Source organism: Gymnogyps californianus, chromosome 8 (genome assembly GCF_018139145.2).
Source record: "Gymnogyps californianus isolate 813 chromosome 8, ASM1813914v2, whole genome shotgun sequence".
NCBI classification, from domain to species: Eukaryota; Metazoa; Chordata; class Aves; order Accipitriformes; family Cathartidae; genus Gymnogyps; species Gymnogyps californianus.
This window is the reverse complement of record NC_059478.1, coordinates 29,607,546-29,629,743: the sequence shown is the minus strand read 5'-3', so window position 1 is coordinate 29,629,743 and position 22,198 is coordinate 29,607,546. Positions and strand designations below refer to the sequence as shown.

The 22,198-nt window shown below is 40.8% G+C and overlaps 1 protein-coding gene across 1 annotated transcript in view; it reads left to right on the top strand.

Moving 5' to 3' along the window:
* Positions 1-22,198, top strand: part of CC2D1B (coiled-coil and C2 domain containing 1B) — a 35,672-nt gene that overhangs the window by 8,724 nt on the left and 4,750 nt on the right. The window contains exons 5-22 of the mRNA XM_050900693.1: positions 467-586; positions 1,678-1,815; positions 3,833-4,106; positions 4,606-4,730; positions 4,870-4,945; positions 6,083-6,193; positions 6,526-6,656; positions 6,947-7,019; positions 9,211-9,323; positions 10,134-10,326; positions 12,596-12,768; positions 13,429-13,554; positions 14,092-14,150; positions 14,411-14,527; positions 15,027-15,100; positions 15,762-15,820; positions 17,680-17,731; positions 19,169-19,268. Coding sequence (XP_050756650.1) covers positions 467-586; positions 1,678-1,815; positions 3,833-4,106; positions 4,606-4,730; positions 4,870-4,945; positions 6,083-6,193; positions 6,526-6,656; positions 6,947-7,019; positions 9,211-9,323; positions 10,134-10,326; positions 12,596-12,768; positions 13,429-13,554; positions 14,092-14,150; positions 14,411-14,527; positions 15,027-15,100; positions 15,762-15,820; positions 17,680-17,731; positions 19,169-19,268 — 2,114 coding nt within the window. The remainder of the gene's footprint in view (positions 1-466; positions 587-1,677; positions 1,816-3,832; positions 4,107-4,605; positions 4,731-4,869; positions 4,946-6,082; positions 6,194-6,525; positions 6,657-6,946; positions 7,020-9,210; positions 9,324-10,133; positions 10,327-12,595; positions 12,769-13,428; positions 13,555-14,091; positions 14,151-14,410; positions 14,528-15,026; positions 15,101-15,761; positions 15,821-17,679; positions 17,732-19,168; positions 19,269-22,198) is intronic.

Below are 22,198 nucleotides of genomic sequence, written 5' to 3'. Positions count from 1 at the left end.
GCTTCAAGTAGTGCTTGGCCTGAGAGAATATCTCCCAAGAAATTCTTTGTCATTTCAGTGAGTGATCTAGTTGGCAGGGTTTAGGGAGGGAGTGTTAAGCAGTGTTTTTGACTGCCACTGTTAATAGATGCTTTTTGGAAATTTCAGTTTTGGGTTTGAATGATCTTTGTAAAAGTACTTCTCTGAACTTCTCCAGCCTCAGATCTCTAACCACAAACTTGTGTGGTGATCCTGGAGCTACAGTGTGGCTTTTGAGTGGTATCTGGCTTCCTGTTGTGAATACAAGTAGAACCAGTTTCATTTAAAAAAAAAAAAAAAAAAAAAAAAAAGACCGGAATATAAGATGTTTAGACTCTCTGGGTTCAAGGTCCATCCAAAGGTTTTAGAGCTTGAGACTTGATTTTATTTTGTCTTTTGAGGAAATAGAAAATTTTGAGGAAAAGCCTTTTGTTGGCTTTTACTTTAGGCAGAATTGCAAGAAGTTCTGGGGGTGGAAGGTGAGCCAGGAAGCTGCGAGGATGAAACGGTAGCAATGGAGCCATCCACAGCTGAACCAGAAGATGAGCAACCTGAACTGCAACCACAGGTAGGAAAGAGCTTCATGTTCCAGACAGTTTTGCTGAATCCCTGTTGTCATGCAGCTTATACAAGGGTCACAAACAAGGGTCTAGAGAGGTCATCTTGTCCTCCAAGGAAGGAAGTACTGCACTATTGCTGTCTTCTCTGTGGAAACCAATACTGTATTGATATAGGTGAATTTTTTGCTTTGTTCAGAGGATGATTTTTAATGTTAGCATAGAATTGAGGAGGTAAACAGTTGTAATCAAGCATGTGTTGTCCCTCATTATACGTATGAGCATGCAGACTGCAGTTCAGGCTTCCGGAGTTTGTATCTTCCCTCTCAGAGTATTGAGCAGTGTGCCGAAATTGTGAGACTTGTTATAACTCAACATCTCTGACATCTTTGTGGAATCTTTCTCAGTAACATTAGCTTTCTCAGCTTAATTTGTCAATCCTTTATTCAGTTACTGCCATGTGTCTGTTGTGTGCTACAGATTCCAGTGCCCTTGTGCATTGGGCCCATTAATAAATGGGTCTGAGAGCGTTTCTGTAGAGATAATGGTAATAATTACATCAGTAGCCATCTGAAAGGTCTCTGTAGCTGTGGAGTGTTTGTAAGTAGCTACTCATAACTTTGCTTAGGCTGCTTTTGTCACTGAACTAATTCCAGGCTGTAGGAGGAGGAAAAAGAGCTCTTGTAGTAAAACCAGGTTGAAGAAGCCCAGAAGGGAGTAAACTAGCATGTTTTAAAAATAAGAAAAGAAAAAGTCAAGATTTGTGCCAAAATACCTCTTCACACCCTCTGTTGTGTGGTGTTTGAGAGACTTTACTGTTCTCTTCACCTACTCCCTAACCACATGGCTCCAATTACCCTGTGACTGTAAGTTTTCTAAATGTCTCCACCCATTCTTCTCTATTACGCCTTTGAGAGAAAGCCCAGAGGTGGATCCAGGGACCGTTAGCGTAGTACAAGTGCTCCTCTGTTTTAGGGACTCTTTCGTTCTTGTGCTCTTGATTAACGGGAGTGTGTGTAGAAGAGGAGTATTTGTTTTTCAGTGCTGTGGGAAAACTCATATAGTTGGATGAAATAAGTTTTCTTGATTTATTTTTTCTGAGACCACCTCACTTCCTGCTGTTACCAGTGAGCTGCAACAGACAATAGAGAAGAGAATTGCTAACTATAGGACAGCAATTTCTAACGCAAAGGAGTCAGGTGAGAGTGCCAAAATACGCCGATACGAAAGAGGCCTTAAGGTGAGTTGGGTTCATCAGGTATGTGAATGAGGGGGAGGCAAAGTCAGTTCTCTAAAGTGTAGTTCTGAGTCTTTGCAGATGGGTGAATTTGTTGAAAGGGGAGAGAAGTTTGAATATGCTGCCTTGAGTTACTTTAAAAATATTTCTTGTTACTTACTACCAATCTGATATAGCAAATACACAAAGTGTAACTTCACATGCCTTTTGTGCATCAGCTTTGTTTCTGTTGAATGTGGCTAGTGGTAGCTGGAGGCAGGTTTTGTGGTAAATGCTGATGTTAAACCCACTTGTCTAGATCTGAATTTGACCTGTGATGACTGTTCAGTGTTACCTTAAAGCAAAGTTTAGGAGCTTTCCTAGCACATATACCTTCCAGTTCGTCACTGATGCCTTCCCTTAGATACTAACCTTCCATTCGGTTCTGTGAGACAAAGGAAGGTGATACCGTTCCCTGAGTGTGTTGGCTGTGCTTGAAAATGAATAGAAGAGGATTTTTCATGAAGGCAATTAAAAATTGCAGCAAGGAGCGGTTTCTTCAGCTTTGCATCTTTTCAGCCAGGTGGCGTGCTTGTAGTTAGTTGGTAGTGCTTGGTGATTACCGCTGTGCAGAGTGCCTTTATTTCCCTGTTTGCTTTCATCTGGTCTCCTGCATCACCTCAGACAGCAGCCAGCTCTGTCTTGTTGAGCAAAGCTTTATAGCTCAGCACTGACCACTGAGGGAAGAATGTAATGTCTCACTAGCTACCAGGTGCTTTAGGGTACAAAGGGAACAACTGAGGCCAAATGCAGGGGAGGAAATGCACAAGAAAGGAGATGGCTGTATGTGTCCACTACCTGCTAGCTCTGAAAGGAAATGTACGTGAAACCACCTGACCTTTCAGAGAGCAAAAGAATTAGGCAAACCAGCTTATTTCATCCGATATCGAAGCTTAGTGCACTGTTTGCCAATTCCTTTATTTCTCAAGGTAGGGAGTTTCCCTGTGCCGAAGCAGTATAACTAAGGATTATAGACTAAATCTCACTTCACAGCTCACAGTTCCTTAATTAGCAAAATGACATGCCAACAAATAGTGTACAGTTACCTCCTGTACTTAGTTCTTGGAACTGTGAACTTCAATCTCAGTGTTTAATTCCGCTTCCAGTCAGTCTGCCATCCCATACGTGGAGAAGAGAGAGCTGTGTGTGGGTTGCTGTACTGGTCTGAACCCCAATCTCACATGCAGTCAGTCCAGAGTATCTCTGCCACTGGTGCTTTATAGGTCAAACAATGTCATGGCTAACCAAAAATAGCAGTGATTCTGGCAGTGATGAGATTTTGTTGTTATTGTAGTCTTTCTGTGCTTCCATTTCAGTTTCTGTGGAAGATGAGAGAAGTAAAACTTTTGTTTTGGCTTAAAGTGCATGGTGGTCTTTTGTCTGAACCTTAAATTAAAAAAAAATAAAAATACTGAGAAAGGTAATATTTGTGGTGGAGGAAGGGTTTTAAAAAGTGAGCAGCAGGTAACCCATGTTACACATGGTGAGAGCTTCTTGCCAAAGGTCACCAGCTAAAGCTCCATTTCCTTTGTTAGTATTTAATGGCTTTTCTCATTGCATTAAATAGATATGCAGACTCCTTCCTTCCCTGAATCCACACAGTTTCAGAGTAGTATATTTTATTTTGTTTTAAAGATGTAAAATCCATCTACAGTTGGTATAAATGGCTTTCTTGGTGACTTTCTGTGACAAAGCTGAGTGGACCACATCAGCTATCCAATAGTTCTAGGTGTTGAGGTACTTGCAATTATGTAGTTTGGTTAACAAGTCCTTTGCATTGTGGTGCTCTGATAATTGGACACCTTTCACTAGCACTGAAGTTGGCCTTGCAGAAAAATAGGGAGCTAAAGGGCAGCAGTCTGTAGTGGTGTGTGTAATAGATCCCATCATGTATAAGGGAATGAATTTGTGTTTTAATGATTTTATGCTAGTAAAATGTTTGATGAAAATGCCTATTGACTTTCTGTTCCATCTCTGCCAGACACTGGAAACCATGCTGGCTGCAGTGAAGAAAGGCAAAAAAATCAATGAGGAAGAAATGCCACCTCCTGTTGCAACAGGAAAGAGTTCTTCTCACTTATCTCAAGCCACGGGAGTGGAGCTAGAGAATTCAGGAGATTCAGTCAGTGTCCTACCAGAGAATAAAGCTGAGTCTGCTGCAGATGATGAGCAGAAGACCTCTCATGAGGCAGTGCAGCATCTGGAATCAGAGTCTCTACAGGGTCATGCTGCTTCTGGTCCTACCGTGGAAACAGGTACCGTGGTCTGAGAGGATAAGCGGTTGCAACACTGTTTTAATGCTACATCTTTCTTGACATTTGTGTTGTGTAGCAGAGCACTGCTTATGTTGGAACTTCCCTGCTGAACGTTTTGGATAAAGTTGTCAGTGGGATGCTGAATTTCTGGCAGTGGAATCAGTTATTGTTATAGAGCTCTTGTATGCACTGTATTAGTATCTTTCACTTAACTTTTCCTGTGCCTCAGTTTCTCCTTCAGTATTGTGACATGTGGAATTCCAAGCTTTGAAGAGTTGTGAGATATTGACAAAAAGACTTCTTTTTTTTGTTTGTTTGGGAAAAGTGGGATTGTTATGTCTGGTAAGACTTCTGGAGACTGGAGGAAAAAGGACTTTTGTAAGATGGCTGTGTGATTCAAAGCGAAAGAGGACTAATGCAGGTTTGAATAGATGGACATAGCAAGGGATGCACATCTTGCATGCTGTGTGTAAGTCTCAGCATTGTTTCATTCTCACAGATCTCCAGAACAGCAGCACACGAGCAATAGTACTTAAGAGGCAGAAGGAGTATAAATTAGCAGCTCTAAAAGCTAAGCAGCAAGGGGACCTGGAGAAAGCGAAGGAGTATATGAAGACAGGCAAGGTATGCACACAAGAAATGCCGAGTGCTAAACATACCCTATGCTGTACCCACATGTATTGGGTGTCAAGTATTCATTGTGGCAGCTAGCAAGTCTTGAACACACTAGAATAAATCTTCTGTTTTGTTTTTTCTGCATTAGAAATTTAATGTGGTCTTGGAAGCTTTGGATAGTGGGCAGCCGATAGACCTGCACAATATGCCTCCATCTCCTCAGGGTAAGGCTCGTCTTACAAAAACCCTTTTCGGAGTCTCTCTGTGCTGTAATGGAATGATTCTGAGTTTGACTGCAAAGAAGAACTGAAGATCACTTAGGTCTGAGGCTTACTGCATATTTGAATTCCAATCAAGACCGGTGAAGAAAAATGAGGTATCATTATTTATATTGAAGTTACTCTCTGTGAATTACAAGTTCAAGTAGGTATTGATGTCTCATATTCCTATTTTTATAGCTTTAGATAATAGCAGCCAGTATTTGAAGTGGAAAGGAAAGAAGGGTAACAGCACATTCTTAAAGTTTACTGTAATATTTGATGGTGTTATGTGTTTCAACTGAAGTTCCTAATGTTTCAGATGACGAGATTAACAAACAGATTGCAGTGCATTGAAGTCTAAATCTTAAAGCAAGTTAGCAATATTAAAGATATTTCGATCCTTGTAAGAGGTTGTTTTTTTTTTAAATAGGTCTAGTATCACCACCACCGATTAATACTTGGTCTGTGCAATTCAGTGTTTTAAACAGTTTACCTTAGTAGATTATTTTATTCTAAGAAACTAAATGACCGATTATTTCAATAAATCATGAGATTTATGACTCCTTAAGTTAAAACTGATCACTAAATGGCGTTAGAGAGAAACTTCACCCATGATATAATCTTGCCTTAAAAAATGCAAGATTTTTGAAGTGGATATTTTTGTAGTTTTCTGAAATAACCGCGATTATACAATGCCAGAAACTTGGATGTCTGAATAGATATTACTTGCTTCCCTTTTCCAGCACATCTTTTGTTACTAGGATATTTTAGTCAATTAGCAATCTTGTTCACTCTTTCCATCTGCCAAGATACCAAGTTATATTTTGGGAGAGAATTCTTAGAATACTTGAATAGGTTTTACTCCACCCACCCCCCCACAACACTAACCTAAATTAAATCAGCATTTGAGATTTTCTGTTATAAAGCATTTTCTCTGAATAGTGGGAACCTTGGACTTATCTAGCCACGCAGAATATTGTTTTGAAGCCAAAAAGCTTTCAGGAAGATGATGTGATCAAATTGATGGTTTTCTGAGTAACATGGGTTGACTTGCTGTTTATGGAACACGCTGTGAAACGTCCTGCTTTCCCTACTTTGCAGATCTTGAAAGGCTAGGAAACATACAAGATGCATCCAAGCAAAAGGTACCAGCTCCAGTGGGAAGTTCCCAGGATCTTACAACACCTGAATCTCACATCCAAGAAGCTTCAGGTAGGACTTTTGGATTTCTCTAGCAAGCCATAAAAACAGCACGGCTGGAAGGCACTTTAAGGTCTGCCCTATCCCACTGAACTGCAGCAGGACTGAGTAAACCTAGCTAATGTTCCTGAATGTTGTTTGCTGCTGATCCCATCTGTACTTCTGTTCTGGATCAGTAATAGAAGTAAAAGTTAATAAACTTGCTTTAGAATAATTGTGTTCATAATAAGACTTTGCAATGATGTTTTTGTCTCTGCAGAAGGTAAGGAAGGGAAGGAAAAAGGCAGCTCGTATGTTTTGGAAATCTGAATCATATGGCATTTCATTGTCTGTCTTATTTCAAGCTTCCCTGCAGCAGCCAAAAACAGTTCTGGAAGCGTTGCAGCAGAGGCTTGAGAAGTACAAGTTGGCAGCAGCACAGGCTAAAGCAAGTGGGGATGATCGGAAAGGCAGGATGCACGAGAGGATAGCCAAGGTAAAACAAAAGGGTAGGAAGCTGCTTGCATCCAGCAAAGCCATTTGAATTAGTTCTCTTGCTGAAGACTTTTTCAAGGCTGAAATAATTTGTGTATTGTCCTTCTGTTTGAGAAGAGCTCCAGTAGGGCAGCTGTAAAGCATTCGGAGGAAGGAAGAAATAGAGACAATGCACGTGTTATAGCAAACACATATTTGTGTATTCTGCAATATTTATGCTGGCTAAATACAGATGATTGCTAATTTATAGTCAACTCCATTTTATGTCTGACATGGTGCCTTTGATTACAGCAATACCAGGATGCCATCAGAGCCCATAAAGCAGGGAGAAAAGTGAATTTTTCTGAGCTACCTGTTCCTCCTGGTAAGTATGAATATAAAATGTCCTAATACCAACTTTTGTATATCTACTGGGCTCTGAAGGAGGTGTGCAGATATTGCCTCCTCATCCTGTGGAACAGCTCTTCCTTTTTCTCAGTGAGTAGGCTGGCCTTGCTGTTTGATGGTATTGTGAAACTGCTTATTAATATGCTCGCAAACTTTCACACTGGTGAATATTCCTGACTATTGACTGCCTGTTTGACAGCATTGGAACTTTAAACTGGTGCTATTTGAAAAGTTAAACAACTTAAGCGTGGGCTGGTGCTGAAAATGTTACCTGTCTGTCCTCTGTGCCAGCCCTCCTAGAGGAAAGAGTAAACTTGGGATGTATTGGCTTCATAGTTTACTGGAAGGAGATTTTTGAAACTGAAAAAGTTAGCCTGATGTCCCCCATTCTGTTGATTCCCAGCAGGAGCCTTGGAACTCTGTGTTTAGTTAATCATCTTCTTGCAACACCTGACAAGTCAGATCAGTATTGCAGCTCTCATGGCTAGTAAAAGTAGTCTACAGAGACAAAGCAAACCATGTCCATGGTCACACTGAGACAGTGACAGAGGCAGAAACTGAACCTGCTTCTTGAGACACTCTGTGTCCTTTTTATCTTCTTCAGAATGTATAGTGCTGTGTTTGTAAAAGTTTGGGCAAGGTCATCTATGAATCCTCCACCTCTGGTTTGCATGATACTGTTTCTCCCCTAGGAAGCATCATTCCTTTTATCTTATGCCTGATGTGGTGTTCTGAAGAAGATCCACTTAGCACTGCAAAGTGGTGCCTAGATTTTTTTTTAAGTTAGAAAAGGGACACGGACCTTGTGGCTTTTTTTGTCATGGTCAAATGTGGCAATGGTAAGCACTGTAGTAGTAGTGAAGTCGGCAGTGCCAGCTCTGTCAGGTCCTGTACTGCTTTGAAGATTCCCTGCTTTGAAGCTGTCCCTGAAAAGCAGTTTAGCATCCCTTGTTCTAGAACGTGATCCATTTCTTGGTAAATACCAGTTTCTTTAAGAGTGAGGTACTCCATATTTACGCGTCTGATAATATGGCTAACTCCTTAATTTCCTTACACATTAGCTGCATGTTTGTCAGCCGTCATTTAGAGGCCATATGATTTACATTGAAGACAACCATCAGGCAGTCAGTGAAAGCAGCAATGAGATTATAATGGACTGGCAGTGCATTTCATTGCATCTGGATGATGATAAGTACCAGCCTTGACCTCTTTGGAGACAGAAATGCTGCTGAGTAATGGATCAAATGTTACGCGGGGGGAGCAGCATAGGATTCTGTGTTCTGCCTGCCTGTGTACCTCAAACTTGTTCTGTCCCCGTAGCAGCGATCTCTAGGTTTACAAGCAGTTTGGTCATTACTTCTTGGCACTTCTAATGAGACTGGCAACAAGAATACTTGCTACATATTAATGAGATAAATCTTATTAACAGACGTTTTATAGTAGTGGCTCTGGGTGTCTGTTGTTTGAAGCTGACACTGAACTGGTAGTGTGGAAGTGAGAGTTTATCTTCCATCATCAAGCCTTCCTCCCATCCTTAAAAGGACAATAAAATAATGAAAAGGATTGTTCTTCATATACTTCACATTTAACTACTGTGATTCTGTCTTACTTTGCAACCTCTGCATTGCAGTAGATTTTTCAGCAGAGGCTTAGTGTGTTATCCAGATGTCAGCGATGTATTGTTTATTACTCTATGGGGTAGCACTGATTTTCTGCTGCGCTGTGTACCAGCTAAGGTGAGGCAGCAGTGAGAGGGGGGAAAAAAGAGCCAGCAACTTTTTGTCCAGTCTTCTGTCCTTTTGTGCAAAGGAGAGAGGCTAAATTCTTTGCTGGTTCTGGGGGCATCTCTATTACCAAAGTCTTGAGGTTGTGAGGTTCCATGGCTGGCTGCCAGTTGCTCAACTTAGAAAACTATGCTCTGTTATTGCATCATTTTAGCATCATCCCTTTAAGCCTGGATATCTGTGAGAGATCTGATCTTAAGCCCACCACTCAGACTTTATCTAGCAAGGCTTTGTGGCCTTGGCCTCAGTCTAGTTACGCTGAATCCTGAAATATATTAGATAATAGATACTTGGATAGAAACAGCTTTACAGAAAAGAAGAAAGATGGAAGACAGAACATAGGTCTTATGCAACTCTTTACTTCTGTATTCCTTTCCTCCTCAGGGTTTCCCCCTCTTCCTGGTGTTGCAGCAACGGATGGTGACAGCACAATAGCTGCTGTTCTGGAAAGTGCCAGCAAGCTGGCAAACATGGAGGAGAATGATGAAGAGGAGGAGGTTAGTATTTCTTAGTAGGATGTGTAAAAGTTAAAATGCTGTCGCTTGTGGTATGCAGAGATGAGGCCATTGGATTTTCAGTCAAGCAAGGGTACTGAGATGAAATACATTTCCCAGAAGTCTGAAGAGCGCAGGATCTCAGTAGTAATTTCAGTTTGCATTGTAGTGTAGGAGAGCAAGTGAGAGATGAGGTGTTATTACGGTCAGTACCTACAGAGTCTATGAGTCCAGAGTTTGGCTCTTTCATAACTGTCTTGTATGTGGGTTTTATTTCAAAGCAAACACTTCAGATCCTGGCCACCCTTTTACATTGTTCTAAAGTACTTAAATCTGTACTTTCATCCTGCATCCCAGTAGCTCCTATGTTTGTGCTTTCCCAGGATGTTCAACACTTACTGCTTTTTTTCAGGCAGCACCAGCCTTTAGACTTCGGTTTGATTTCTTCATCTCTCTGGATTTGGTTGCTGATTGATTATGCTTTCAACTGGAGTAGCTTTTAATGGAGAGGATTCCTGGATGATGGTTTTCTGCATGCATCTGCTTTTTTTGAAATCACTTCCTTGTTGAACATTCCCTTTGTCCCTTCTATAGTGGAGGTTTGATGCTTGCATAGGTCAACTACCTACTGGCGTGGCATGGCTCATAAACCTCCAGAAGTTAAAATTTGCTGCCTGGAATGTTACGCTCCCCTCAAAAGTGATACCGGAAGGCTGATATAGTGATAACAATGGTTGTTGATGCTTGAGATGCTGTCCTCAACTCTGGAATAGATTTTATGCATTTAATATGAAATTCTTTTTGTTACGCTAGAATGAACCTCTGACGCAGGCCCCAGTTGCCAAGAAGCCTGCTCAGCTGCCTGGAAAGCCGACTCAAGTTGTTAAGCCAATTACAGTGCCATCTGCTGTAGCTGAGGAGGAGAGCTCTCCTGAGCGTGTGAAACGAGCTGCATCGCCCTCCACCCTGGACAAGGCAGAGTCAATGGATCATCTCCCTCCAGCTGGTAAGGTGAAGGGATCATCATTCCCAGTGATCCAGGTGCAAGTTGTTTGCACTGGTTTAGTTTAATACCTTGGTAAAGACTTCTTTTCATTATATTTTAGATATGAGCCTCTGAATGTGTGGCATAGATTTTCTCTGACAGGAGCCTCAATATATGTGTCTGCTGGAGGGCAGATCCAGATCAGCCATGCAGCTTTATTTCACAGAGGCAGCATGTGTAATTATAAGAGCGATTGGGTTTTTAATTAATTTTGATGTAACAAGTGTATCGATTCATAATATTTAACTCTGCTCACAGTTGAACTCTACGTATACTCTCATTAAAGTGGATGGCTTGCCAGTGTGAATTATTCATTGATCTAATGCAGCTTCCTACATCAAACAGTGGTTTCTGCCTAGCGCTTCATCCAAGGATCTCAAACTGGCGTATAGGCAGTAGTTCATCAATCTCTATTCCTCCTGTTGCTAAGGTCACTAAAGAGTTGTCTGTACAAGATTAATTGTACAGATAGTAAGGGACAGCCACCACCTCACGGTGTGATTTGGGCGCACACCAGCAGTGTTCAGGCTCTCACTGATTCTGTTGTCGTGCCTTGACTGTAATCCCATCCTTCTTCCATTCAGCCCTGGGTAGTTCCCTCAGGACAAAGCAGAACTGGCTGATGCAAGTTCTTTTGCAGAGTGCAAAGGCATTTCACAGTGCCACTGTGATTAGCTCATAACTCTTCTCTCTAGAAAATTCCATGACTTCTTTTATAAAGACCACTAAAACATAGTAGTTGTCCATTTTGGCTTTGAAAAATCTATGAATCCTCAGGAGTTTTGTTTTTTGCAATTTTAGCTGACACATAAATCTCTTGAGTGAAGTGCCCTAGACTTATGCTCTGAAGGAATTGATAATACCTGGTCTCTAGTGTTAGAGTACTCTTTCCTGGGTATTTCAAGTATTTTAAAATAAGACCAATAGCTGCAACAAGAACCTGGACAGATTCATACTGACATGATTTTCACAACAAAATGTCAGTACTTCACTATTGTAAAGCTATATTTCACTAGCCAAAGTGCATTCTGTGACCCAAATGTTACCTCCTTTCCCCCAGAATTACGAAGTGCAGCTTACAGCTGCCTGTAGCTGATAAATCAACTGTAAAAAAACCCTGTCTTTTTCTGGTGGAGAGTGCAAGGCATAGGGAGGTGTGGGAGTGAAGTGGAGCAGTTGCACTTAAGGCCTATACCAGGAAAGCCAAGGAGCCAAGATCAGTTGGATTAATGGCTTTGCTCAGTCCATTCTCCACAGATTTTCTTTGAAAATACCTGTGCTCTGTGTCTCAGCCTGACAGAGCACACTGTAGGTTTTGTCTCAGTGGAATCTGGGCTAGCTACCTTGTCTAATTAGGTTGGTTTTGGCTGATTGATTGTGGCAAATTGCTCACAGCAGCAGGACAGTGGGCTCTTCTGCAAGGATGAGAATAAGTTGATTGTCATCTGACAGCAGTGAACGTAGCGTGAGAGTCATTGGTATGTTTATTTGCTGAGACAGGCACCTCTTGCAAGTGTTGTTTAGCTTGTGTAATCACAAGTAGAGTGCAGTGGTGAATACAATATGAGTATCTTTGGAAATGGCTGTAATCAGCTCATGCTGTACCATTTCCTAAGTGAGGTATAAGAAGAGGCAGGATGGACTGACCTGGTACAATGTAAAGCAATCTTTTCTGACTTGTGTGGTTGACCTTACTGTTTTGGGAAGGAAAGAGGAAACCCAAGAATTAATAAGAAAATAAGACGGAGAGGAATTACAAATAAGCAGAGGTGATATGTCTGAATGTGCCTGCACATTGGTTCATCTGGGGTTTTTTTCTGACAGATCGAGGAGAGGGAAGAAATGAGTGTAGAAGATGCTCATAATATTCACAGTCTTTTAGAAGTTAACATGTCAAGCTGAAAGTTTGGTGCAAAGCAGAAGCTGAATTCAATCAGCTGTACTGGAGTCTGTCTCCTGCCTGCAAATAAGGGGCTGTAATTACTATTGTGACACTTGTGAAGTGTGAGGTTTTTTGATGAAGGGTGCTGTGATAGAAGGAAGTTTCTTTCTTTTTCTGATACTTGAAATTTAAACTGGCCAAGAAACAATTAAGTGCAGTAAGGAATGTCCTTATTTGATATCTGTACTTTTACTGACCTTTTTCTGGGTATAAACTGAACATGATAAACCTGTTTCAGGGGCATGGCAGTGTCAGATGAGTGAGGGTTTTTATACAACTGTTTTTCAGCTAGGGAACAGCTGGAATTTCTGGAGAACAGAAAGAAGCAATACATGAAGGCAGCCGTCAAAGCAAAGAAGGAAAATAACCTTGAACAGGCTAAGATGTATCTCAGAACAGCTAAGAGCTTTGACCTAAAGATTGAACAAGCAAAATGTGGCAAACCTGTTGATATTTCCAAGGTTAGTAGGACTGTTAGTATTCTGCTTTGTTTCATATTCTTGGACATCTAAGTACTTACTTCAAACAGTGAAAGATTTAATAAATATTTCTTGACACAAATTAAGCTAGTTTGCTCACGTGACAAATCTGGATACTGAGCCCTGAAATTCCCCTATATTCTTGTTTTAGTTTTTGTTTCGTTTTGTTTACTCTGCTGCTCCTCAAATGGGCGAGATTTTGAGAAAATTTAGTCTCCGTGAACCATTTTCTCCTTGATTTACAGTGGCACACCTAAACCATGCCGCTTGGAAGTGTTCCCTGGGCTTAGGGTGTGAATACATCTCTTAGCTGTGTCCTAACTGCATTTTGGGATGAGGATCAGGTGCATGTGATACAGTGATGCCCTGGTTTCTCTTGGTATTTGGGTAGATGGGGAAACCAAACTGCGCTGTAACACCTCTCAACCTGAATAAAGGGAACTAGGACTGTAAGACATTTTGCAGGGTTTTATGACTTAGGCAGTTGTCAGGCAGTGGTGTAAGTAGTGGTTGGCTTGGAATTGCCTCGAGAAGAAAAACAACCCATCTCCCTTCACTGACCTTTCCATACATTCTGACTGCTTTTTGTCTACTTTATTCTTTCCTATAAGGGCTCTGAAATGTGGTGTTCTTGTGTTGCAGCTGCCATCACCCCCTACAGATGATGAGGGTGATTTTATCTTCATACACCATGAAGATGTCAGACTGTCTCAGAAAGCAGATGAAGTATATGCACAGCTCATAAAATTGCTGAAGGACCAACATGAGGTGACCGTTTTATCTTTTTTAGAAATGTTTTTGGTTTTGGGGGTTTTTTTTTTACATTTCTCTGGGTTTTATTAAGATTATAATCCCATCATTGTCTCTGTGGGGTCTTTTGTTTTTCTTTTAAAATACTTTCAATTTTGTATGTCCTAAAGTGGAAAATTTTCAGAGTTGGATTCTCTACTAGTTGAAGTCAGAGGGTGTGCTTGGAGGCTTGGGACTATCAAGTTATCACTGTTAAATATGAGCACTCAAGTTTGAAAATAGTACCCAAATGATTAAAACTAGCCCTTGGGTGAACCTCATGTCTAGAAATTAAGTGATGAAAAAGTAATAGGGCAGAACAGCTCAAACAAATTCTGTGCTCAGCTTTGGGCTTAAAGGACTGGGGGGGGTGGATGTTTTTGGGGGACTGGGGAAAACTCTTGGCTTTTCTTAAATTAGGTCGTCATCAACCTCAAAACTCTCTGCCAGTCATGAATCTGTGTGTAAGGATCACCGAGTGCATCTGTGTTTGTTTGGTTTTGTTTCTGTTGACAGAGGTGTTTGCAGTATTCCAAGCAATTCATGCATCTGGGAAATGTAGCAGAAACGACTCGGTAAGACCTGCTGCCCGCTGTTAATCATCCCACAATGTGGTCATTTCAGGCTTGAGTCTGCCTGAGCCCTCTAAAGGTGATGGGGGTTTAGGTTGGTAAGCTTCTCATTATGTGAGTCAGTAACTGTGAGACCTGCGTCTCCAAGTTGCTCTCAGACCTCTGGTCTGAGGCTTACTTTGTGGCCTGTGTCTGGCAGAATGCTCTGTTTGCTGTTCCAGTGTGTGTGTAGCTTTTCTATCGTTTGTTTGCCTTTTCTATAGGTTTGAGAAACTGGCACAAGGTTGTAAAAAGGACATGGACATTCTACAGCTTGCACGAGCACAAGGAATGGACCCTCCAAGCCATCACTTTGAGGAAAGAACCTTTAAAATGATAAGGTGTGGAAAAACAAAGGGATTTCTCAGGCAGGCTAGAATGAGTTTTCTGGTTTCTAACTCTTGTTCAGGGAATTGTGGGCTTCAGCAAACTCAGGTGGCATGTAGGGCGAGGCTCAGCATTCCTGAAAGGACATTCTCAACAACTTAAATACAAAGAAGTTGTTCTCCAACTTCTCTTCTGGGTTCTTTTGTTTTCAAAGTATCTCCAGCTTCATGTCTCATATTCTGCTACATCAGCCACTCTTCCATCCTCTGTATTTCTCCCTCAGTCCTGTTGCCTTTGGGCTTTGTTCGTGGCATTTTTCAGTATACCTCAGAGATGTTTTTATCTCTGTTTGTGCTCTTTCCTTGCTCTTTTGTAATTTATGAAGATGATCTATGTAGGAGTGCACTATTGAAAAAGGTCTGACAAATACCAGTGGCCTCATGGTCTGGCAGTGGATCAGGTGGTGGGGGGCTACTGGGATGAATACGCTTTTTTGTCTTTATTTTTTCACAGGATATTTTCTGAGCTCAACAGCACAGAAATGCACCTTCTTATTGTCAGGGGGATAAACCTACCAGCTCCGCCAGGTATGTACTCGAAAGGGCATGTGGGCTTTTTCCTCTAAGTAAGGAAGGTAGTGGGGAATGAGGTTTTTCTACCTTGAAAACCACTTCAAGAGTCAAGACCTTTGTAGCCAGCACTCATTAAAACAAAATAACCAGGTTTCAGGCTCAAGCCCCCAAAAAAACTTTAATCAGTATTTAAAAAAACAAACAACCCAGAAGAATAAAGAGAATCTGGGTTCCATCTGGACAGAGGGAAGAACTTTTAAATTGTTGTGGGTTCACTCATAACTGCATCATAGTTTAAGTTTCATGTTTATCTCCTATTTTGTTATGAGTTCCTGCCTTAACTTGCACCACCTTAATATGTATTGACCTTTCAGTAGACAGGAGTTGCTCCTTTCAGCGTTACTGCTTTTAGTCCCTTGTTTCTGGGAGCTTGTAAACCATCTGTGCTAGACTGTCTCAGGACTAACAGCAGCATTAAGAAAAGTAGATGTTTTCCTTTGAACGCCAGCTTTCTATGGATTTTGGTTTGATGGATGGGTTTTTCAGTTGTCAAGAGACAGGTCATGAGTCCTACTGAAAATCAGTTAGGTGCTCTTGAAAATCCTGCTCAACATTACAGATGCAATGAAAATATCTGTGGTGGCTGTTTGGATTGACTGGTTGTTGTCTCATTCAGGTGTATCGCCAAGAGATCTGGATGCATTTGTGAAGTTTGAATTTCAGTACCCGAGTGCGGTGAGTGTGTCCTGGCTCTTCTGTTTCTCCGTCTGTGACCCTTGCCACTGTATTAGCTTGTGAGGGCTTCAAGGAGGAAGTGTAGGTTTTCTTCTAGAAAGGGAAAACACTTCTAGGCATACTGCCTGAATTTATTTTTAAAATAGAAACTTTTTCTGAGAAATGGAACTGCTGAATCTGTTTCCTGCAGATTTGAGCTTTGCTGCACCTTTCTCTTGATGTTCTCCGCACCTTACACTTAGCGGTGTTGGTGCCTGCTTCAGGCTTGCATGTTCTCTGGCTGGCTGACCACCAGCTTACTGCTAAACAGCATTCACAGTGCTAAGCCGTGCCCACCTTTCCCCCCTGAAGACACTAATCAGACTGTTTCCAGTGTTGCAAAGTTTGTAGAAGTTCATTTCTTTCAGGGGTGCAAACGCACTGGTAACCAACCAAACACCAGGGTATGCAAAGTTGTCACTAGGGGAGAGGGGCCACCTTAGATGTGATCTCCCTCTTAAGTCCCATTCCTTTAAGAAAACAAGCTTTTAAAGGCATTGCTTTTGGACATCTCTTATAATTATAGAAATGGATTGAAAAGATTAATCTTTGTCATCAAATAAATGCACGTGACTCCTGGTGATTTAATTAGCAAATATATATATGTGCATATCTGGAGAAGGGACTTAGGCCATACAAGTTTCTTGACCTTACTAATTAATGCTTATGTGTATGTGCATGTATATATGTGCATATATATGTGTATGTATATAAAAAATATGTATACATATATATTGCTTCTTTCCTTGAAACTCCCCAGTGTCATCCTGTTCCCCTCACCTTTATAAGCAGTCTCTGGTCTGAAAAATACTGAAACCATTGAGCTAGAAGGGCTTCTAAGGAGGGCTGTCTAGTCTTACTATCAGTAGAAGTGCTGGGGCTTCTGCTGCTTTCTCTGTAGGGCAAAACCAATCTTTGCTCTTACAGGACTAATACTTAGCCCTGCGAGAGTGCAGAGCCTAGATTTTTACCTCCTAATAAATTTTGCAGCAATTCCACTGAAATAAATTCAATTACCTGTGGGAAATTGGTGATGGTCAGATCGGATTTGTGTTTAGGTTTGAGTTACATGAGGCCTTAATGGAGAAGTCACCCCCATCAGGGTGCCTGAAAACAGAAGTGGTCTGTATGAATAATTTTCTGGGGAGTAAGAATCAGCATAGTTGCTCTTAATCTATTTTTCTTTATTTTAAAAAAAGCCAGATCTCTACTGCTTAGCCAACAGTCAAATACACCACCTCTCTCCTTCATAGCTGAAATCAGTTTTGCAAAGTAGCTGCAATAATTGGGTCACGTTGTCCTTGTTCAGTCCCCAGAGATGTAGTTTGTACTCCGCTTTAGGTTAAAAGTTAATTCATTTTGGTGGCAGATTGATTGTCAGGCAAAATAATAGTAGGGCAATTCCCTGAATGATTTCTGATGAATTCCTTGTGTAGCTTATTATTCCAACTAATGCAGAAGGAACAGAATTACTGTGTCGTGGAACGTGTGCAGTTTATCATGTAGTTTAACAGCCGCAGTCAGTAACTTTATGATGATTGGATTGAATTGAGTGTGACTACGTAGCTTATCTGTGGCTCTTATATTTAACGTAATGTTTTGGCTTATTCTTTATCAAGTATTATACTTGTTACCACAATGAAATCCAAATATTTTAGTCTTGAATGTACCATGACTCTTCTTATCATTCAGATAACCCCCCTAAAACCTCATGTTTCTTCTATAGGTATAAAAAAAAGAGGTGGTAATAAAAATGGTTACTACTCTGTATTTTGAAACAGTATCTGATGGTTTTATGTCATGTGTGTCTCTTTTAATAGGAGCAACCTCAAAAGAGTAAAACACCTGTAATTAACAATAACAATTCTCCAGGTCAGTACCTTTTCTGGGACAGAGGGAAAAACATTGCACCTTAGGAATCACTGGAGAGTACAGGCTAGTCTCATACAGTGAATCAGGCCAGAGGGCCTCCCACCACTTTTTTTGCTTCTTTCTGATGAAAGGGCTTGTTGGAGGGTGAAGTCCTGCTGTGTTGGCAATTTCTTCACCCTCATCCCAATATTGGTGGTAGTTACTGTGTTATGAATTAGTGAAATCATTGAGTTACCAGTCATGCTCCAGCTGTTGCTGTCAACACTGCTGAGAGATGGACCAGATAAATAAATTTTCTTTATTAAATAAGTTAAATTACTAATTTTAATATCTCCATGGATCATATCTTTTTCAGTCAGATTTTGTGTCCTGTGAGAATGCCAATTCTGTCATGATTTTTACTAATCAGCTAACTCTAAACCTGACAAAGCATCATTGCAGAATTTTTTTTTCTTTTTTTTTTTTTTAAGACAATGTGTCTTGAAACCAACTAAAGTACTTTCTTTGCACCTTTTGAAAAACACCCCTTTGTACCTAGCCCTTGAATACTGGTATTAGACTCATCCTGCATTTTAGAATTAATCATCTTGCACTCTGAGTTTGGTTTATTGCTGTATTATTTCTTTCAATTCTTGCAGTAAGCAGCCATCTAGTATCAAAACAACTTGGAATTCAGTATCCAAATTACTAGTTGTGAATTCATCTCAAAAGAGATACATATATATATATATCTGTCTTTTGAGTTTATATATATTTTCTGTTAAGAGTAGAAGTCCTAAAGCTCTGATACTGAGAGCTGTGTTCCAAGTCTTCCAATAACTTGATCTGCACTGGCTGAGCAGCCACTTAGCTTTAATGTTTTGGGTTCCCAGGCTGACGAGCAGAGATGAGTGTTCCTGGGTGGCACAGCAGATAAGTCTTTGAACATTGTACAACTAATGTTGTGAGACTGTCTGATAAAAAGTTATCCTGTGGCATAGTTCTTGTCACGCTCATTAATGAAACTGGTGTTAAAACAGTATTAATTACATTATCAAAGCACCCCTTCCCAGTCATTCCAACCTTCCTATGCTTTTTCCTTATTATTTTGTACCTTTTTCTTAGCCACAGACACTCTGTTTAATTGCTGAAAGACCTAGGTTGTCCAGTTTTGGCTCTCCAGTAACTTGCTGTCACCTCCTCGTGACGACTTGCTTTTTCTGCAGTTTGCTTTCCGTCCCTGCAAAGTGGGGATGACAGATGAACTGTTGCACAGGGACACTAACTTGTTAATGACTGAAATAACCTCCTTCTCAGGAGGTTCATACAGATGTGAAGTGTCTTTCACAAATGGGCCGAACTGAGATAAACAGAGGTCTGAGTATGTGCATGTAATAGAGCGCTGCACATAGTTTGACTTTCACAGCTTTCTTTCATTTTTCTATATCTTAACTCTAGAATATAACCAGTTGTTTAAGTTGAACATCAACCGAAATCACAGAGGTTTCCGACGAGCGATTCGGTCCAAAGGAATTAAATTCGAAGTATTTCATAAAGGGTAAGTCCACATTTTGCCCCCCTACGTTGCTTCTCTAGTAACAGTTGAAAAGAGTGTTGTGGCTGAAATTTATGAAGCACAATCTTTAAGCTAGCAATAAAGAGTTGTCTAGTTCTCATGTCGGAACTCCTTTCAAAATGTGCCTGAGCTCTGTATCTTTCCCTATGGGGGTGAAAAAAAGGCAGAAGTTCAGTGAAGTTGATTCATAACTGGCAGATCAGTTGAGGATTAGTGCGTTAAGAGGAATTGATGAGACTGAGAAGGTAATGATTCAGCTTCAAATTGTTTTGATTCTTATCCAATTTGGTTTTAGTCATCAGGACTAGAGGATTTAAATGTTATGGGATAACTTTGTAGAATAATGAAGTACAAGTGGCAGCAAAACATTAACAGCAGTAAAGCAGATGACAGATGATGGCAGAACTAGTGTTATGTTTTTGTACTTACCGTCGTTCTGAGGATCGTACCATATTTACCGAACACTGCTAGCACACTGTTAGACTGTCTTGAGCGAGACAGACTCCCCTCATCTCAGAGATCAAGATGATGAGATGGATGTTAACAATTGGTAACGTTCAGGGAAATCGTCCGATGTCTAGACTCATTACTGATTTATTCAAAATCGGAGTGGCCTATATTCACTAATCCCCGAGTTGGTTGTGATCCATGACTTGGATGGGATGTTAGATAACCTGTTTTTGTCTCAGTGGCTCTTTGTGCTATTCTTTGTTTCTATTACTGGGACATGCAGAAATGATCCATAGGTTCTTCGAGATGGTTTTCAAGTTGTAGACGTTTTACTTTGTGAGCTAAAGTCCCATTGTTTTTACTCCAGATCTTGCATTTGCATCTCCATTGAAGCAAAAGCTGATTTTCTTACTCTTTCTCTGTCAATCCGGACTGCTCCACTGCTCTGTTGTTCAAGATTTCATCATTAGAGATCCTGCCTCTTTTGCATAGAACTGTTAAGTGTTTACATTTGTTTAAAACGTTTTTCCCTATCTTTTGCATACCGTTGCACATATGGGGCATATCTTATTCTCTTACCAGCTGGAACTGTGCTTGTTTTTAAGGTCTGAGCTCAGGCTTAAGTTCACCCATTGGGAAACACTCTCCAGTGATTCACGAGTTGTATGCCAGCTCCAGATTGTCCTTTGAAGCCTTTTTCGAAGATCAGCAAAAAAATCTACGTGGGTTGTCTCTTTTTCTGGTTCTGAGATTTTTTTGGTTTTGTTCTTAGAACAGGAATCTAACAAGTTAAATACATGCTTGTTTCTGAATTGGGGTGGAGGGGTGGCAGTTCCCCTGGGCAAATAGCAACGGGGAAGGAGAAAAAGAAGAAATGCCCACTGGTCACCTTCCCCTGGCCATCTTCTCAGGAGAAAGGAGAGGATTAAGTGATCCAGGCTTTTTTCTAAAGACTGTCTGCTCCCTGTCTTTCTTCAAGACTATAAATGAATAATACTTTCAGAAATGCTTGTAGATGTTGTAGTTTTGGGGTCTCTGATAGCTCTTCGACCATCTCCCAAGAATTATTTTCTCTCAGTGAGCAAAGGAGACTTGTTTCGGGTCATATATATTAAACTTCAGTTTAAAAAATACCTTCAAGTAAAAACCCAGCAATGTATTTTTCCAAAGGAAAAGCCTCTCCTTAAACCTCTCCTAAAAGCTTCTGAAGATAAAAGGAGATGTCCCCAGAGCTGTTTCTGAAGCCATGGCCTAGAGCAAGTTCACATCCTTCACTGCAAACCCCCTAGAACTGATCAGGGATGAACCAGCCTTTATTGTTTCTTGAATTATAACATGGAAAAATGCCTTAAAAATTTCAGCTAGAAGAATAGCTGATTCTCTTTTTAAGTTTATGAACAAAGTGTCTAACATCCTGCAGTACAATTATGTAATCCTCCTTCATTTTAAGGTGCTTGTAAAGTAAAGGAAGTATGCTAGCATGTAAGCTAATAAATTCTGAACTTTTCTAAATGATTTTGTGAGTCTGCTGTAGTCTCATTGATGGAGAATACAGTCTCATCTTTGGAAGGCTTTCTGTCAACAAAATTCATAGGCATCGTGTTTGGAGGCAGCGCTACCAGCCCTTGAGGTACTTGTGACATTGTTTTTCTTTACTACAGTAATTTGTGTTGAGATGGACAAACTGACAAGTAAGAAGCAATCTGAGCAACTGGGCTGGAGTCTTTCAGCTCCTTCAGCAACAGGTTTTTGGAAGATGTACTTCCTAACAGTGACTCGCTGCACGTTCCAGGGCGTTCAGAGTAGCAGTGGTCTTGCACTCTTTATCCCATCTAGAAGTGTCTGAACTCCCTACTGTGAGCTTGCTGCGGCCTGGGCTAATGGTATCAGACCATTGTCCTCCTGATCTGCAGAGACTGAGGCACTGTATGAGCCATAGCGTTTCTGATGCTGTTCCTGAACATGCAAGCCAGAAAGTGAGCTTAAAGTCTGGATGACAGGTTCCTTACACTGCGGTTGATGTGAGCTATTTGGAGAATATATGAATGAAGCCATCATCGAGGCGGTGGATGTGAGGAAACAACCGTACTCCTTTTCTAGCCCGAGATTTTAGACAATCAGGTTCACAGATGTTCACTTGGAAATTGTAGGCACGGATGGCAGCATCAGGTCTGTGTATTAATATACTGGTTACTGGTGCCACAGGTGATATGATCATGAGGTTCCATATAATCATCTTCAGAGTTTTCATTGCATATGTCGAGTCTTGCTCGGTAATATCTTAATATCTCTTAATGATAACAGGAAGAAGGGTGGATGTTTTGGGGTTGATTTTTTTTGTATGTTTGTTGGTTTGCTTGCTTAGTTTTTTTCCAAAATGGAATGGCATAAAAAAGGAAGCTTCTGAATTCTTGGCAGATTTCCTGTCTAAAACATGACAGGCGTGGCTGGTTGGCTTTCCT